We start from the raw sequence: 19,033 nt of genomic DNA on the forward strand, positions 1-19,033 counted from the left end.
AACTGGAAAAAAGAAATAAAAGAACAAGGATTTATCCTGCCTTTCCTGGCTAACCAAATAGTTAATGGTGGACACTCTGCTTTTTGTTTTATTTTATTTTTCTTTCAACAGCATCACTTGCCAATGAACATCTTTTTATAATTCAGTCAGAAAATAATGAGGAGTAATAGGATTAGAAAATCACCGTTTTACAGCCCTTAATGAAAAGGTATATCTATCTAGGAAATGATCAGCAAAGACTGCTAAAACCATTAGAAGAAAGGCTGATGAAGAAGTCTATAATGGACTTACATACCCAAATTATAACTATATATTTATATATAATGGATCAGATTGACAACACCTGAACTTACCATCTATCTTAACACCAGAAAAAGAAAAAGCCAGTTAGCCCTTATGTCCCTCCAGACATGATGCAAACAGCATAGCATCATCTATGAAGCACTGTGTTGACCAAGCACTGTCAACTAAACCTGATCAAGGCCTTTGATCCAAATGTCATTCCTGGGAAATACAAGGACCCAAGGGATCTGCTATATGACACTATAAGGGGCCGACCAATCCAAACGATGGAAAATTCTATCAGACGCATGACTCAAATGTTTCATTAAATAAATGGCAGGGGGAAATAAAGAGGAAGAAGAAAATGTTAGAGATTTAAGGACACTTAAAATCTTGCAAAAATTTTACAACCTTGCAAAAAAATACAACCAAATACAATATGTAGACATTTTGGGGATACTAACAAACCAACTTCAAAAAGACATGGATGAGAATCTGAAAAATGGCCTGGTGATATTAAGAAATTGTTATCTTTTAGGTGTGATAAGGTATTGTGGTTTTGTTTAGAAAAAGACTTCTTACTATACAGAGATACACACTGAAGTCCTTACAAATGAAATGACACTGTGTCTGGGATTGGATGGATGTGGGGGCCGAAGGGTAAAGAGGAAACCAGGCTGGCCTCTGCTGATGGTTACTGAAGCTGGGTGGTAGGAACATGGGGCCCATTGTACTATTCTATTTTTTTAATATGTTCAAAATCTCCATAGTAAATTTTTTAAAATATTGCTCAGTGATAAGGCAGCTGTTTGGGGAGGTAGAGAGCACCATTCCAGGGGAGCCATGGGGAGGAATCTGCGTGAGACACAGGCTGACCTGGGTAGTCTCTGAGGCCCTTTGCTGAGTTTCTGTGAGCCTTAGATTCTTCTGTGGCTAGTAGAAAAGAAGAGAGAAGGTTTCCTACTTCTTTCTCTCTTCATGAGAGTAAGAGAAAATTAAGGGGTGCCAGGATGTTTGGAGCGGATGTGGGGATCCAGGAGGGAAGCAGGCAGGCTTGTCCAGGGTTGCTTAAGCCCCAGATTCCAGCAAGGGCTTCCTGCCTCTGCAGCCAAGCCTTTTCTGCCTCCTGCGCTGGGCCTGAGCTGAGACCATGAAGCCGGTAACTGTGGGAGGAGACTGTTCATTGAGGGTCCTGGACACAGAGGCCTGACTGGGGACGTGGGAGGGTCCCCCTTAAGGGAGGCTCCCAAATAAGCTGGCCCCCCGGGCGGAAGGAGGGACCTGATACTCGGAGAAAAGCAGAAGAGAGTGGAGAAACGACCAGAGGACGCCTGCTCTGGGAGGCGCAGCACAGGGCAGATACTCACACAGGGGAGGAACACAGCGCTCCCAGAAACCCTTTAGGCGATGCTTCGGGGCTTGGTGGATCAGGCTCTCACCTGTGCGAGCATCCAGGCGGAACCGGCCTTGCTCATTCCCGCTGACCATACGGTAGCCGGTCTTCTCTGCGCCTGGGCGAGTGAGGGTGGCCAGCTGCAGCACCTCCGTGCCAGGTGGGGCGTCCTCGGGCACCTGCACGCTGTGCTCGGTGTTCAGGAACACGGGCAGGTAGTCTTCTAGGCCCACTACAGAGACTGTGACGGTGCCCAGCGTGGACAGTGATATTGGGGTGCCCAGGTCGGAGGCACGGACCGTGAGCTCCAGTGGTGCCTGGGGCCTGACCTGCAGCGGCTTTTCCAGGCGGATCACCCCCGTGGTGGCGTCGATGGAGAAGTGGCCTTCGGCTGAATCCGGCAGAGAGTAAACCACCTGGGCGTTGGCGCCTGGCAGGGAGACCAAGGGTGTGATCCACACTGAGGGCGCCTCCTCCGGCTCTGCCTGCAGCAAACCCCGCAGCCACAGGAGGGGCTGAGGTGGGGGCTCCCATGAAGGCTGACAAGCTGGCTTGGATATGTGAGGAGTTAGGATCTCTCCAGCAGGGGGTCTTCACTGGGGCAGGGAGACCCAAGGCCTCACTGAAAGGTTTTTGGGGGAACCTAATCTGCAAATCTATCAAACTATCGGAAAATATTATGTGGGGATTAGGGTCTAATATCAGTTTATTAATGAAAAACGTGCAGATAAAACCACCCATAGAGAGTTCCTTGACTGAGATAGAACAGCTCTGTAGCTTGATTGTGGTGTTGGTTACAAGAATCTAAACAAAATAATATTGCATAGAACTAAGTGTGTGTGTACACACACACACACACATACACACACACACACACACAAATGAGTTCATATAGAAACTGGTGAAATCTGAGTAACAAGGCTGTAGTCTAGTTACCAACAATGGACCAATGTCAATTTTCCAGTTTTGATATTATCCTGCTGCTATGTAAGATGCTCCCATTAGGGAAGCTGCATGTAGCATGCACACAGTCCCCACCAGTCCTATTTTTGCAACTTCCTATGGAGTCTATAATTACGTCAACATAAAAAGCTAAGAAAACACCCATGGAAGTTCTTAGTAAATCAAAACACACAGTGTTTCTCCAGCTTTGTCTCCAATTCTGTTATTTTCTTTGGTTAAGTACCAGATGAAGCAGTTGGTCATAGGGTATGAAAAACACCAACATTTAAGGCTGAGCTGTGAGGTCCTGCCCCAGTGAGATGAACACAGGCCCTGAGTCTAAGGGTCTCACGTCTCCCACACACGTGGAACACACACTTCTCTGGTGGAATGGTGACAGGAGTTGCCCCTGAGAAAAGTTGAATTTATATCCATTAAATGCACATGCCATGCAACTTCCCCATATAGGCACTTATATGAAGAAACCATAATTTTTCTAGAGACAGAGAGATGATGGTCAAGCCACACCTGGATTATTTAGTTGAAATATTTGGGTTGGAATAACCATTTTGGAAAGATTAATGGTAAATTGATATAAGGCCACTCTAGGAGCCATCTAGGAGATCTGTGTGATTGTAGAGGGCAGGACCAGGACTGATAGATGTCCCACTTGATAATGGCCTGAAGAACCATAGAAGGAAGGGGCTGCTAAGGAAGTAGGGAGCATCCTGTCCCTGGAGGTGTGTAAGCAGTGGCTAAGGGAGCACTCACAGAGCCCTACAGCCATTAGATGGAGAGGTAGATAAGATGGCTTATGGGTCACTCCAGCTCTGATGTATTCCGGATTTCTCCTATCAAACCCATTTCTGCATCTCAAGCAAGTCTATTCCACTTGCACGTGTTACCTCTAACACACACGCACACACACACACACAACACATACACACATGTTTCCCAGATCCAGCTACCCTGCCTTTCTGTTGACTGTTTGCCCTCTCTAGAACCCCTTCATCCCTCAAATATCTCACCTCCTTCAATGCCAAGCTAAAACTCACTTTCTCTAGGAAATCTTAATTTTACCCTGCTGGTGTCAAACAGAGCAGGGTGTTTTGATCCCACTTTTATCATCATCATTTTCCTGTGTTGACCTGGCTACTCTGATGCTGACAGCATTTTTTTTAACCCTACCTGCATTATAAAATTTGACTCAAGAAAATTGGACAGCTTTTATATATACATATATATATATATCTCATACTAATGAGATATATATATATGTATGTATACACACACGTATGTATATACAATCAGAATAGAACACTTTGTGGTAGCAGAAGCTATAATTGGTACAATATAGAACAAATATGTTTGAATGAATGCAATTTACTTTGTAAATTTTAAAAGAAAAAAGAATTAACTCCAATGAAAATAGTGGCATCAGAGTTAAAATGTAAAATACTGAAAATGATTCAACTTCACAGTTTAGAAAATTGATCAAGGAATGTAATGGGTTTACTGGGGTTGGTGCCCAAAATTCCTTTCCTGAGGCAAATTAATCAGAATTGAAGAAATCTGATTGGTATATTTCTGATTAAATGTTTTTACTTAAAAATGCCTTTGTGGTTAAATGGCAGTATTGAAAAGTCCCCAGGTCTAAATGGAAGAGGAGAAACAATAAGGCTGAAATACCTTTTTCCTGCTTTAAAACATTGCTAAAATCATTTGTCATATAGCACTTAGGTGTGCAGTTTGAGGATAAATACTTTTTACTTTTAAGTGTCCACAGACTCAACAAGGAGGCACAGTCCTTACCAGTCCTAGAGAGACACAAAGGAGACCCAGGAGATCATTGGAAATGGCCTCAATCCTTCTCAGACTCACCTTGGTCGGGATCCCGGGCAAATACTACAGCCACAGGGGTCTTCACTGTGGTGTTGTCAAAGACAGCCACAGTACAGTGGCTGGGGAAGAACCGCGGGGCATTGTCATTCACATCCTCCACATGGAGGGTGATGTCTGCCTGGCACGATCGGCCACCTCCATCCGTTGCCTTGGCAACAAGGTTGAACACATCCTTCCTTTCTCGGTCTAGGGCTGTGAGTGTGGTCAGCTCCCCTGGCCAGAGAAATGACAAAAGTTGAGCTTTTTCTGGGGAAATATTACCCAAGCATGTGCCCTCTAGATATCTATAGGAGACAAACCCAGTCACACAGAGTTTTGTTCGCAGCAAGGAGGGCTCAATACAGTCAGGAAAGCAGCTAAGCCTATATTCCCCCACATCCATTCACCTCCCTGATTCTCCCAAACACACTTCATCACATTGCCAGTTTAAGATCATCACCAACAAGCTAAAAATAGGTATATTCTTAAAGGCCAATTAGGCAATTTCTAACAATACATAAAATGCATTTTTCCTTTGGTTCATAATTCCACTTCTAGGAATATATATATTCTAGAGAATAATCAACCCAAAGATAAAAATCTATGTATAAGGATATTCTCTGCAGCACTGTTTATAATAGCAACATACTGAAATCATTCTATATGTCTTTCAAAAAGGGACTGGTTAAGTATACTATGATTTAGCCACACAGTAAAATACCATGTATGGTGTTATATGTATCTTGGTTTTCATGCATGGCTTCTGCTTATAACTCCCACAGCCCTTGTTACACAGTCTTTTGTTATGTTGGGTGTGTTAGGCCTCAGGAAGCACAATGTCTCTGACCTTCTCCTGCTCTCCTTTCACCTGCCCCAAGGCAAGACTCCCATCTTTCCCCCCTTTTCTGATTGTGAGTTTTAAGACTCTCCCCAGAGAGGGTCCTGCCTTATACCCTGGGGGAAATAATGCTGGCATCATGAGGCTCCCATAACCACCCAAGAGGACTGGGTTCCGAGAGCTTCCACATAGCTGAACATATGGCGGTTCCTGGAGGGTGGTGTGCCCAGGGAGGACATGGGAGCCCCTTTCCTCATGTCTCACCCTACACCTCTCTTCACCTGTATCCTTTGCAATATCCTTTATAATAAACCAGTAAACACAAGTGTTTTTCTGAGTTCTGTGAGCTGTCCCAACAAATTAATCAAACCCAAAGAAGGAGTCTTGGGAGCCCCAACTTGAAGCCGGTTGGTCAGACATTCTGGAGGCCTGGACTTGCAACTGGTGTCTGGGTAAGGGGGTACAGTCTTGTGGACAGAGCCCTCAACCCGTGGGATCTGACACTATCTCCAGGTAGATAGTGTCAGAATTGACTTAGAGGACGCATGCGTGGTCTCCGCTGCTTGTTGTATGGGGAAAACCCACACACATTTGGCCACAGAATTCTTCTATGTTGATGATTGTTTTGGTGTGAGAGCAGAGGAAAAACCTGGTTTGAGAGAGGTTTTTCCAAAACACCATAAAACCAAAAATGGCCAGGCGTGGTGGCTCAGGCCTATAATCCCAGCACTTTGGGAAGCCGAGGTGAGCGGATCACGAGGTCAGGAGATCAAGACCATCCTGGCTAACAAGGTGAAACCCCGTCTCTACTAAAAACACAAAAATTAGCCAGGCATGGTGGTGGGTACCTGTAGTCCCAGCTACTCAGGAGGCTGAGGCAGGAGAATGGCATGAACTCGGGAGGTGGAGCTTGCAGTGAGCCTAGAGTGCGCCACTGCACTCTAGCCTGGGCGACAGAGCGAGACTCCATCTCAAAAAAACAAAACAAAAAAAAACCAAAAAACAAAAAACAACCAAAAATGAATTATGATAGAGCTTTGAGATACAGCTGAGTGAAGAAAAGCAACTTACAAATAGTATTCTACTTTCATGAAGTAATTATATAGAGATTTTGGAGATGCATGGAAAACCAGTTGGACAGAATATATACCAAGAGTCCTTATCTGTGGAGGAAGGGGTTATCATGCAGACGTTCCAGTTTCTGCATAATGCATACCTACATTACTTGAATTTTATACCATGAACATGTATTATTTCCATATTCAGAAAAAAATGCCAGTTTTTTTTTTTCTTTAAGTCCTTACTGATCATCGTGCAAAGAGCAGCAGAGAGAGGTTAGGTAACCTGCCTGGGTCACTCTGCATGCCCCTGCTGGGTTTAGGAAGGACAACATTGTCCCCTATCTACCCAGACAGCTTCCTGTGACACCCCTCTCCCCTGCCACCTCCTGCTCAGGTATCTCCAAGTCATCCTTTGAGCTATTGGACCCAAGCCAAGTGTCAGCAGCTGGCCCTTGTGACCTCGGCCTTCTGTACTGCCCATCCCCACACCCTCCCCTGCAGCAGCAGGGCAGGAATCCCTCCTAAGTGGGCTGGTCTTCCAAAGGAAGTCCAGTCCACCAGACTCTCACAGCCCAGCCTCTCCTGGCTACTCCTGGCCTACCCTGCAGGAATCTCTGCTTCTTATTCTGCTCTATCCCCTGGCTAGTAACAATGATAATGGCAGCCACATCTACTGAGCCAGACCTGGGCTAGGCTTCCATATGGTTTCTCACTTGTGATCTTCACAACAATTCTATAAGATGTTATCCCTGGTTTGCAGCATAGATACCTTGAGATCATGTTCTTGGCCATGACAGTCACCTGCCTAAATCCTCCAGTGGCTCTAAAGGTAGGATTTGGCCCTGCCCACCCTGGGGCCTCATTCTTTGTCCTCTCTCTTCCCTCTCTGGGCACCAGTTTCTGGCCTTGTCTCAGGTCCTCAGTGTGCATACTATGTCCCCAAAGAAGGTCTTCGTATGAATTCTCCTGCCTTGAGTGCCCTTTCCCCCACTCTGTCACCCCTGGCTAACTCTTCTGTGTCTGCAAGGCTCACATAAAGTGGCATTTCCTTGGTGATGTTTTACTTAACCCCACTCCATAGCCCAAGTCAAGTTCTGTTGCCAAATATTCCCATAGCTAGCAAAAAGACAGAAAGACGAAAGAAAGAGAGAAGAAAGAAAGAAAGAAAGAAAGAAAGAAAGAAAGAAAGAAAGAAAGAAAGAAAGAAAGAGAACAAGAGGAAGGAAGGAAGGAAGCAGGGAGGGTGGAAGGGGAGAGAGAGAGAAAGAAAGAGAAAGAAAGAAAAAGAAAGAAAGAAAGAAAGAAAGAAAGAAAGAAAGAAAGAGAAAGAAAAAAAGAAAGAAAGGAAGGAAGGAAGGAAAGAAAGAAAGAAAGAAAAAGAAAGAAAGAAAGAAAGAGGAAGGAAGGAAGGAAAAGGGAAAGGGAGAAAAGAAAAGGAAAAAAGGAAAGAAAAGGAGGGGAGAGGGGAGGGAAGAAAAGGAGAAACCAAGGAGTCAGCTGTGCTAAAATAAATTTTAAAATAATGGAATTAATCCCCTTAGCATTCTGCATTTTTTCTTAATTTAGCTCATTTAGAACCACTAATTCAACGACTCCATTTCCCACTAGATTGTAAAGACCCAAATCTTGTCTTATCAGCCTATTTATTATGTCCCCAGTACAATGCTTGGCACATAGGGCCAATATATGTTTGCAGATGGATGAGTGAACTCCTGTTTCTTCTCCAAGGAGAATACCATGGCACTGCGCACTTGCTATTCAGTAAAGATGTTCTTGTCTTGATCCTGCAACTCAGGAAACCTACCTGTATGAGGATCCAGCTTGAATTCATGCGCCCCAGGGCCATGCAGAGAATATGTGATCTGAGCATTGGTATCAGTATCCAAGTCTGTGGCAGAAACCTTCAAAATGAAATGTCCTGGAAATACGTCTTCATGAACCTTGCCAGTATAGAGAAGCTAGAGATGGAAAGACAAAGAAGAGGGAGATTGTGGGAACTGCATTCAGATCCAGAGAGAAGCAGAGTGACTGACTGAGGGAGGCAGAAGCAGAAAGAGAGACACTAAGAGGGCAGAGATGAACAGAGACAGAGAGATAGAAAGAGAAGCAGAGAGAGGGAGGGAGGGGAACAGAAGGAGGTAGAACAAGATGAAACATGCAAGGAAAATTGAGGTTTAAAACAGGAAGAGGATGACAAGAGAACAAGTCAGAAAAGAGAGAATAGAGAAGTTCTGCCATCCAAAAGCCACAGGCAGGGCTAGAAGGGACTGCTACAACTTCTTCCACCCAGTCCTTTGAGGTTTTTGGAGGAGGAAGGAGAGATGAGCCTGACGCAAGCATTCTGGAAGGTGTCAGGTCAATCTCCCCTGCCTCTGTGGCGAGGCCATGCTGTTAAGCTCATCTCCCTGATTTGTCCCTATATTCCCAGGACAGACCCTTGACCTCTGAGTCAGGTCTGGACTCCAGTGGCTCCATTGCTTGGCCTACCCTCCCTTTGCTGCAGGTACCATCACGGCATCTGAGGGAGTGGCAGAGGGGAAAGGCTGGAGCTCCCTGAGAATTCAATTTTTCTTCAGTGGCTGGCTCTGAGCCAGCCTCCAAGCATCATGGTTTCAACCACTGTGGAGTGTGGGCAAGCATGGACCCCTACATGCCCTGGATGGAAGCTTTATTCATTTTCTTGTTTTCTTTTTTTTGAGACAGTCTCACTCTGTTGTCCAGGCTTGAGTGCAGTGGCACAATTTTGGCTCACTGCAACCTCCTCCTCCTGTGTTCAAGCAATTCTCCTGCCTCAGTCTCCTAGGTAGCTGGGAGTACAGGCGTGTGCCACCACACCTGGCTAATTTTTTTTGTATTTTTAGTAAAGACGGGGTTTTGCCATGTTGGCCAGGTTGGTCTCAAACCCCTGATGTCAGGTGATCCGCCTGCCTCGGCCTCCCAAAGTGCTTGGATTACAGGCGTGGATGGAAGTTTTATGCCTGGACAGGCCATGTGGAGGTGGTTCCCCAGGCCTCTTTTTTCTGGCTCTAATGATGCTGTGAACCATCTCTGGGAGGGCCAGGGTGAGCCTGATCCCAGCCTCTCCCAGCATGGGGAGGACAGAGGTAGGTTGTAATGAGGGCTGAGGGAAAAGAGAAGGAAGGTGACCACCATTCTCCCCAAAAAAGCCTCCCTTCTGAGACCACCCCAAATATGGTCATCTCGGATCCTGAAAAGACATTTTGCATGCATACCAATAACCAGACTCTCTTTTTCTACTATGCGTTTATGTGACTGGCATGTAGAAGAGCAGAGGAAGAAAAGGTGAGGAGATATATGTATTTATGTGTGTTGCTAGGTATGTGTCTATACATGTATATGTATGTGCAAGCAAACCGAAGTTTGTATATATGCAAATGCGTATGTAAGTATGTTCATGCGAATTTATTATGTATAGTTGCATGTGTGGGTGAGTATATGGATGATTATGCTAGGTATATAGGTATATGCTTATATGTTTATGTGTATACATGTATAGGTATTTGCCTGTGTGTATAGGGTTGTAGATGATCTTTTGTGTATATGTGTGGGTATATATAACTGTGCATTTGTATATATATACGGAATGGCTGGATTATGATAATTTGAGATGTTATAAAATTAAAATGTTAGCAGTTTAACTTTATCTGTAAACTTTGAAAGAATGTAAATCCTCTCAAAATTAAAAATTACTTACTGTGTTTTAAAAAATATGTTTAAAAGCAAAGTTCCATGACAGCACTTGTTGGTTTATGCCCCTAGGAACACAGTTTCTCTCCTGACAATGCACACACACACACACACACACACACAAACACACCACTCAACATTTGTTCCCACTGGAAGTTTGGAGTTGAATTACATGAGATCCTTAAGAAAGTATCCCTTACCAAATGAAATTGCCCTGTCTCATGTTTGTATCTGTATAAGTGAAAGAGGATATCTCAGTGGGCTAAATTACCCCAGCCGATGTGGAGAGGTGCATATATGGGCATGGGGCAAGGGGTTTGTCTGGGGCCAGGTCTCTATGAGTGTATTTGATAATAGTGAGCCATATCAACAAGTTGAGCAGTGCCAGGGGTTTGCCCATTGGGCATGGCTGGCCGTGTTTGGAGAACACGTATGTTACTTTCCTTCTGGATATGTTCTGCAGAGAAATAGACCTTTGTTGGGAATGTAGGGGGAGAGATGTGGACCATGAGTCTTGAACAGCTTGGTATATCCCTATGGGGGCCAAGGAATTACCTAGAATGGTCCCTGCCCCCAGGAACTCGTCTGAGGCTTGCTGGGGAGAAGCAAGGGAGGTGAGGTCAGTGATGGCTGGCCTCAGAGATGGATCCCTTGGTCCTCCTTTCTCCTGCCCCTCACTCTCTGTTCTCCTACCCCTCAATCTCCCTTCTCCTGCCCCTCACCCTCTGTTTTCCCACCCCTCACTCTACCTTCCTTGCCTCCACTACCCACTCCGCCCCTCACCAGGCTCTCACCTGTGAGCACTGTGGGCTGTTATCATTGACGTCCAGGACAAAGATCTCCACGGTGACCGAAGCCTGGAACTTGCCATCAGATGCTGTGACTCTGAGTAAGTACTTGGCTGTGTGCTCGCGGTCCAGGGTCTTCCTTGAGGAAATCCTCCACTCATCTCCAACTTGGCTGATGCCAAACTGGCCCAGGGGGTCTCCCTCTAAACAGATGGGGCAGAGCTTTCAGAAGCCAAGCAATAGAAATGAACTTGACTTTGTGTCACAGGTGGCTGCCCATTGGACACATTTTTTAGAATTGCTGGGAAAGCAAACATTTCCTTCCTTAACTAGGAACCCACAGTTCTACACTGAGTCCACTTTTTGGTGTTATGAAGCTACTTTGGACTTCAAATGCCTCCTGTTAAATGAAATTATCAATACAAGAAGCATCACTCCAAAATATGTGGCTGAAGGGAGGGTGTTTTATTTTTGTGGCCCAGAAGGCATGGGAGGAAGTTAAAGGGAAATGAATTTCAATTCTACGTAAATGTCTAAGAGGCATAGCTATATAACAGTGGAGAGGTAGGAAGCAATCAAAAACACAAAACACTCCAAGGTGTTATTTTATAACTAAGGACCCACCCTAAGTGGAGGTTCTGTAGGAGCACTAGGTTTGCTTGCTAAGTCATCTTTCTTTCCTTGACACTAATCACTGACAAGAATGTAGGAATATGGATTTCTCACTCTGAGATCCTAAGATTCCAGAGTTCTAAGATCCAACTGCTCCAAGAATTGATAATATGTTGACATTTATTACTCTCTTATCCTGAGATTTTAAGACTTCTGTATTTTTAGGAGTCTGATATTTTAAGATGATAAGATTATATTTTTCTACAACTCTGTATTTCAAACAGGTTTGATCCTATGTCTTCAGGAGTCTGTGGTTCTTGGTTGGAATTACAGGCTCATGGGCTTTTCACTGGACAGCTGTGAGAGCAGAAGGAGCCATGTTCATGGGAATAGGGGGGACATGGCACCTGGGGTGAGAAAAAAAGGATACAGGAGTGAAGAAACTCTCTCGTGGCCACTGGTTAGCTGGCTTAGTCACTGGATTGGGAATAGGGTAATTTAGTTTCACAGTAGGTATCCACTAAGAAAAGCAGCTTGTAGGTTTGGGTTTTAATCCCAGCCCTGAAGCAAGCACAAGAGTGTGACCTTGGTTGAACTTCTCCATCTGGGTCTTGGTTTTCACATATGCAAAATGAGGGAATTATACCTAAGGAAGTGCTGTCATTCCTACACTTAGGACCTGTGATTGACTAAGAAGCATTTTTTATCATTCACGACTTTCCATGGGCAGGACATTCTCCATAAAGATAGTCACTTGACAGAATTTTCATGGATCACGCAACTTTCTTGGTGCCTTCTCCATCTTTCAAAACACAACTCACAGCAGTTAGAGTATGACTCACGTGAAATAATGAGACATCCTTTTTGGAAAGCACTTTCTAATGTATAGGTGCTTTCTATAAATTACAGATCTTACCAGCATACCTGTGAGGTGAATCATAACATGCATGCCAAGTCTATAGGTGGAGAAACTGAGGTCCTAGGGAGTTAAATGTGCCCAAGGTCACACTGCTAGTAAGTGGCAAACCCAGGACATGAACCCATTTTAGGGCACCTCTTCCTGGATGTTTTTCAATACATTCCAGAGCCTACAGTCCATGACAGGTGTTCTTACCTGTGATGTAGCAGGTGACCTGCCTGTTCTGCTCAGAAATGTCAGCATCCAGGGTCTTTAGAGTCACCACCAGTTTGCCAGGCTCACTGTTCTCAACCACAGATCCTCTGTACTCTTCAGAAGCAAATCGGGGAGCATTGTCATTCTCGTCTGTAATGGAGACCTGAACCAGGGCCTGAGAGGATAGCTGGATGGTTTGTCCATGGTCATAGGCCACCACATGAAAATGATAAGTCTGGCAGGTCTCACAGTCAAGTTCTTGGAGTGTGGTGATCCAACCACTCTCACTGTCAATGGCAAAGAGCTCATGGACATTGCTACCAGGGTCTGCAGACAACCTGTAGCTCACCTGGCCATCTCTCCCAGTATCCTTGTCAATGGCAGTCACCTGAATGACTGAGGTCCCCACTGGCATATTCTCAGTGAGGACAGCCTTATATGGATCAGCCTCGAATACAGGCCTATTGTCATTGACGTCTCCCACTTGGATGTTGACAGAGACCAAGGACACCACGTCACTGTTCTGAAGGCAATGTGCCATCACATCAATCTGGTACAATTTGGTGGATTCATGGTCCATGGGCTTCCTCACCTTTATGACCCCTGTGTCTGGGTCCAGGGAGAAGACACCATCCCTGTTGCTCTCAGGTGTGGTGCCCCGCACTAGACTGTAGATGACTGGATCTTGAGCTGCCACTGCTTTAACAACCCCAATTTCAGACCCCTCTGGAAGGTCTTCAAGTGCAGAGAAAGTATACAGAGGTTCAGAAAATTTCGGCAAGGATACTTTTTTAGGAACCACCTGAAGTCGTACTGGCACCAGAGAGTTCCAGTGAGGAGGGCCTCCATCTTGGGCTTTGATGAAGAAGTCAAGGGTCTGATTTTCCAATCCCACCAGGCTGTCTTTCACCTTGACCACACCAGTGACTGGGTTAATTTCAATGACATCTTTAACTAGGTCCTCTGGATTCATTGAGTAGGTGACATCTGCATTCTGACCTTCATCTGCATCATAGGCCAACACCTGGATAACCGGAGAGTCTTTACTGACATTGGATTGAATGGATACTGTGTACTCAGATGCTTTGAACTGTGGAGGGTTGTCATTTTCATCTGTGAGGATGATCTTCACCGTGCAGAAGGCTACTCTTCCTCCTCCATCCCGAGCCATGACCTTAATAGCAATGACCCTCTCTGTTGAATTTTCCCGATCCAGTTTCTGTAGAGTGGCAATCTGGCCATTGGGGTTTATGGAGAACTTCTCACTTGCTAGTTTATTGATGATAGTATAATCTATAGTGCCATAAGGACCACTATCTTTGTCTATGGCTAGCAAATCAATCACCTTGGTTCCAACCATTGCATTCTCTGCTAATTCTGCCTCATAAAGGTGCTGCTGGAACTCTGGGCTGTACTTGTTGACATTTGTAGTGTTGATGTACACAGGCACAGTTGCTCGGAAGACTCCATCAGAAGCACCTATCCTCAAATTGTAAGAAGAGTCCAGGTGCTTTTTGCAAAGGTTGAACATAGAAATTATTCCTGATGAGCTGTTAATGGAGAAGTGCCTGTCCTGATTGCCAGAAAGAATTAGGTACTCCAGGCGGGAGGTGTCCCTGCTATCAGGGTCAATAGCCTGGACTTTAAGAACCAGGTGTCCACAGGTTGCCAATTCACTGACATTGGCTTCATATTGAGGTTGTCTGAACTCTGGGGGGTTGTCATTGATATCAGACACATTGACAACCACAAGGGTTTCACCAGTGAGTGGGGGATCTCCTTTATCCATGGCCCTGACTTTCACATGAAAGTGTTGTTGGGCTTCATAATCCAGTTCTTGAACTGTGGACATCTCCCCTGTGCTCCCATTGATCTGGAAGAACTTGGAAACATCTGAGCCATCCTCCACAATCTGATAAGATACGTCACGGTTCTGCCCTGAGTCCCGGTCAGAAGCCAACAGTTGGATCACAGGGGTCTGAGCAGGCAAGCCTTCTGAGATGGAAGTGGTATAGACCAACTGGGAAAAAGTGGGAGGGTTATCATTGACATCCTCCACTAGGACTTCCACTGTGGCTTCAGAAAATGACCCCAGAGCTGTATCTGTGGCTCTGACTGTGAACACATGTTTGGTCTTGGACTCATAGTCCAAAGGCCCTGTTACTGTTAGGACACCAGTCTTAAAGTCAGTGGTGAACAGCATCAAGGGTTCTTCCTCCACAATGTTGTAGATGAGGCGGAGTCCCTCTGGACTCCGGGCCTGGGTGTGGAGAATTGGGGTATAGAGGGTGATATTTTCAGGTACTCTGACTTTGTAGTAAGGACTCTGAAACAGTGGGTTGGATTTATTTCTCACAGTGACAAGTACCTCTTCCTCACTCTGGAGGGATGGCGTTCCTCCATCCCGAGCAATGACTTTGAGGCGATACTTATTTAAAGCTTGATAATCAAAGGGTTTCTTGAGTGTTATGTCCCCAAGATAGGGGTCAATTCGGAAATATGTGTAATCTTCTGCAAATCCATATGTGACGGCCCCATTTGTCCCCAAGTCCTCATCAGTGGCAGATACCTGAAAGAGGACATCCCCCGGCTCTGTGCCATCTTGGATGATTGTGTAATAGGGCAGATGCTTAAATTTGGGGGGATTGTCATTGACATCCTCAATAGAGACTCTGACCAAAGCCTGAGCCACCCGCTGAGGCGTCCGATTGTCTCTCACTTCCACTGCCAGCTCATGAGTGTCCTGCTGCTCCCGGTCAAATGCCGTACCTCTTGTCTGCAACACGCCTGCTGACTGGACCATATGAAACATGTCTGTGCCATTCAAGAGGAAGTAGGAAAGGGTGTCATTCAAATGATTGCCCTGGGCACCAAGAATCACCAGTGCCTTTCTGTCCTGTAAGTTCTCCTTCACAGCTGCTGTATAGACATCCTGATCAAACTGCAAGCTTTTGTCAAGCACTTGGGTCAAAGAAATTTTTACCAGCGCAGTGTCTTGATACAAGCCATCAGAAGCCCTGATGGTGAGCTTCCGAGAGAGTCCCAGGAAAGCAGGATTCAGCACAGATATGCTACCAGTGATAGGATGGATGGTAACAGCTTCATCAGCATTGCCAGTTTTGATGCTATAATTGACTTCTGAGTCATCATCACTGGCCCGCACCATAAGAAGCTCCATTCCTGGATGGATAGGTCCCACTATTGCTACCTCATATATCTGTTCTGAGAACCTGGGAGGAGAGTCATTCACATCTCTGACATGAATGATGACTTGGGCAGGTCTGGGTGCAAATAATATGGGGCTTCCTTGGTCATGGACATAGACACAGAATTGGAAAGAGGGCATGCTCTCATAATCCATCTCTGATACAATGGTTAGGGTTCCCATGCTGGGATCAATTTTGAAAAACTTCAAGGCCTCCGGCTCCAAAATTTTATAGACCAACAAGGAATTAGTTTCTTTGTCACTGTCAGAGGCATGAATCACAAAGGGGTTGTTGTTTTTATCCATGATCATGCTGTACAATGGAGCTGCTTCACTAATTTGGCCCACAAAAGTTGACTTTAAGAACATAGGAGCATTGTCATTTTCATCAATTATGTCAACCACCACCATGACATCAGTAAATGCACCTGCCATATTGCTGCCTCGGATTTTCAGCTGGTAAGACGAGATTTTCTCATGGTCCAAGTTCTTCTGGGTGGAAATGAGGCCAGAATATGAGTTCATAGAGAAGACTCCATCCTTGTTTCCCTCTCTTAACTCATAGGTAACTTCAGAGGAGCTCATAGCAGAGACAAGGAGGATTGGGGAACCAATAGGGATTGATTCAGGGATCTCTACAAAGTACTCAGATTTTGAAAAGATGGGGGCGCTCCTATCTGAGGGGTAGACGTGAATGATCACTGTAGCCAGGTCATGCCATTGTGGGGAGCCTTGATCTTCTGCCTTCACTGTCAGAGTATGTGGGGCATGATTTGCCCGATCAAGCTTTTGAGCTAGAGTAATGATGCCTAGCAGGGCGTTGATGTTGAAGAAACCTTCACCGTTCCCTGAAACAGAAGACAAGACAAACAAGTTTGCCACACCCTCGAGAGGTTATCAACTAGGCTTTCTAGATCAGTAAAGGGACCATCAGACAAAACCTGGACAGAGCAAAATCTGCATATAATGTATATCCACCATGGATATAGTGTATGGAGTAGATACTTTATAAAATCTCTAACATGGTGCACGTAGTAGGTGCTTCATATCACACTGTCAATTATCACTAAGTTTCTGGGACACAACTTAAGCTACAAACCAAAGCTATAGTAGGTCTTTGAAACCAAACAAGGAGGCTCCATAGGAAAAGCACACTCCACCCTGAATTTCAGTGAAGCCTTTTGTAGGAAAAGCTTCATTTTGCATTATATAGAATTTGTAACCATCTTTTGTATAACTTTTTTTTTTTTAGAGTCAGGGTCTTGCCTGTCACCCAAGCTGGAGTGTAGTGATGTGAGCATGGCTCACTGCAGCCTCAAACTCCTAGGCTCAAGTGGTCCTCCAGCCTCAGCCTCTGCTGGGATTACAGGTATGAGCCACCGTGCCTGGATACATTTTTAATATGATTTTTAATAGCTTTGGTTATATAGAACACCCGTATCTCGAGGCTCCTGAGCAAATGTCTTTGCCCCATGCCTGTATTTCCTAAACTCTAGGCATTCTTACATCATCTTTATAATTTTTTTCAATATCCATCTATTGCTTGTGTTATGTTACACTATTATTTAATTGATGTTTTCCTTTAAATTAATTCACTCAAAATTTGATAAATATTATAAAGGTAACATTATGTTGCTTCTTTAAATAAAAACACCGTATTGCTTACCATAAATCAGAAGTTACCGTAAAAAGAAGTCAACGAAAAAATCCCTATTAGAATCGAGATAAAATCTACTGCTTGCCAAAAGGTTTGAGCCTGTGAGCTATCCTCTTTCCTTGGTAGACAAAGAGTGGCAGGTGTTAGAGAAGACGACAAGACATTCTAGAACCCAACAGAGGCTTTGTTCTTCATTCTATCAGGGAGCTTGAGTAATTTAAAGAGGAGTGCTTTCTCCATGCCCAATAACCTTTTAATGCCATTAAATGAGTAATGGTTGAATCGTTTTACTCACCACCACAGGTACAGGCCTTAACACTTGAGAAAATATTGCCGTTTACATGTCTTACTCCCTCTATCACATGGGTGCATATTTTATTATTTCAACGGCAAAGCAAATGGCTAAGTTTTGTCATAAACTTTCAGTCTGATTCTTCCACTTCTGAAGCCCTTCTCCAGCTGACTGGTTAGGTGATTTGTCATATAACCACTAAATTCAGTCAAAGAACATGGTTTTAAAGAGTAAGTAGTCGTTTTAAAGTGATTCCATTAAAAGCAGCTAAGTTAACAACCTAGATGTAATTCTGATTATAATTTATGATATAATATCACATTGCTGAAAGAAATAAATCAGGGCACAAAATTGTATATTCATTATGATCTCAATATTACAAAAATATGCATAGGGCAAGATGAGAGGGAAAGACAGAAAATCATTATTTTGGGGTGATGAAAATGATGGCTGTGTGTTGTGTTCTTTATACATTCCTGTATTTTTCATGTTTTCAAAAATGAGCATGTGTTACTTCTATAATCAGAAGAATATTTTAAAACTAATCTTATCTGGAAAATAAAGTCATTATCTCCATCAGTGAGGTTGTTAATGAGATAAAAGATGTGATTTCATTTCATAAATCACAAAAAGCAAGCAATGCATTATAATCCATACTCTTCTTCTTTGGGGGTGAATAGACTTCTGTTATATGGCAACTGTTTCTTCCAAAAAGAAAAGTTAAAGCTACTGGCTTTATACAGTACCAGTAGCTACTGTATAAGCTACTGGCATGCAATAAATGAACATTAGGTCTTGCAAGGGCAGACAGCAAATTATGTTCATCTTTGTTTCTCATAGCAACTAGCTCTATGAAGTATTATTATTAAATATAATTATTACTATTAAATATCATTAATTATGTATTATAATTATTACAAATTATCATTAATAACTAGTTGGATACTGGATATTATCACTTTTGTTATAGTAATTGCTTATAATTAACACTTATCAATGATAGTAGTAGCCCCTGGCATTTGTACAATATTTCAATTTACAACATATATTAACATACATTTTCTTTTTTGAGATAGAGTCAACTTGCTCTGTCACCCGGGCTGGAGTGCAGTGGTACAATCTCAGCTCACTGCAACCTCTGCCTCCCAGGTTAAAGCGATTCTCCTGCCTCAGCCTCTCAAGTAACTGGGATTACAGGTGTGTGCCACCATGCCCGACTAATTTTGGTATTTTTAGTAGAGACGGAGTTTCACCATCTTG

The 19,033-nt window shown here is 44.1% G+C and overlaps 1 protein-coding gene across 1 annotated transcript in view; it reads right to left on the reverse strand.

Annotated features, from left to right (window-relative positions):
• FAT2 (FAT atypical cadherin 2) overlaps positions 1 to 19,033 on the reverse strand; it is a 66,122-nt gene that overhangs the window by 26,050 nt on the left and 21,039 nt on the right. The window contains exons 7-11 of the mRNA XM_011931675.1: positions 12,620 to 16,672; positions 10,900 to 11,096; positions 8,202 to 8,355; positions 4,499 to 4,732; positions 1,722 to 2,105 (exon numbers count right to left, since the gene is read on the reverse strand). Of these exons, the coding sequence (XP_011787065.1) occupies positions 1,722 to 2,105; positions 4,499 to 4,732; positions 8,202 to 8,355; positions 10,900 to 11,096; positions 12,620 to 16,672 (5,022 nt within the window). The remainder of the gene's footprint in view (positions 1 to 1,721; positions 2,106 to 4,498; positions 4,733 to 8,201; positions 8,356 to 10,899; positions 11,097 to 12,619; positions 16,673 to 19,033) is intronic.

Source organism: Colobus angolensis, unplaced genomic scaffold, assembly GCF_000951035.1.
Source record: "Colobus angolensis palliatus isolate OR3802 unplaced genomic scaffold, Cang.pa_1.0 Scaffold90, whole genome shotgun sequence".
In the NCBI taxonomy this organism is placed as follows: domain Eukaryota; kingdom Metazoa; phylum Chordata; class Mammalia; order Primates; family Cercopithecidae; genus Colobus; species Colobus angolensis.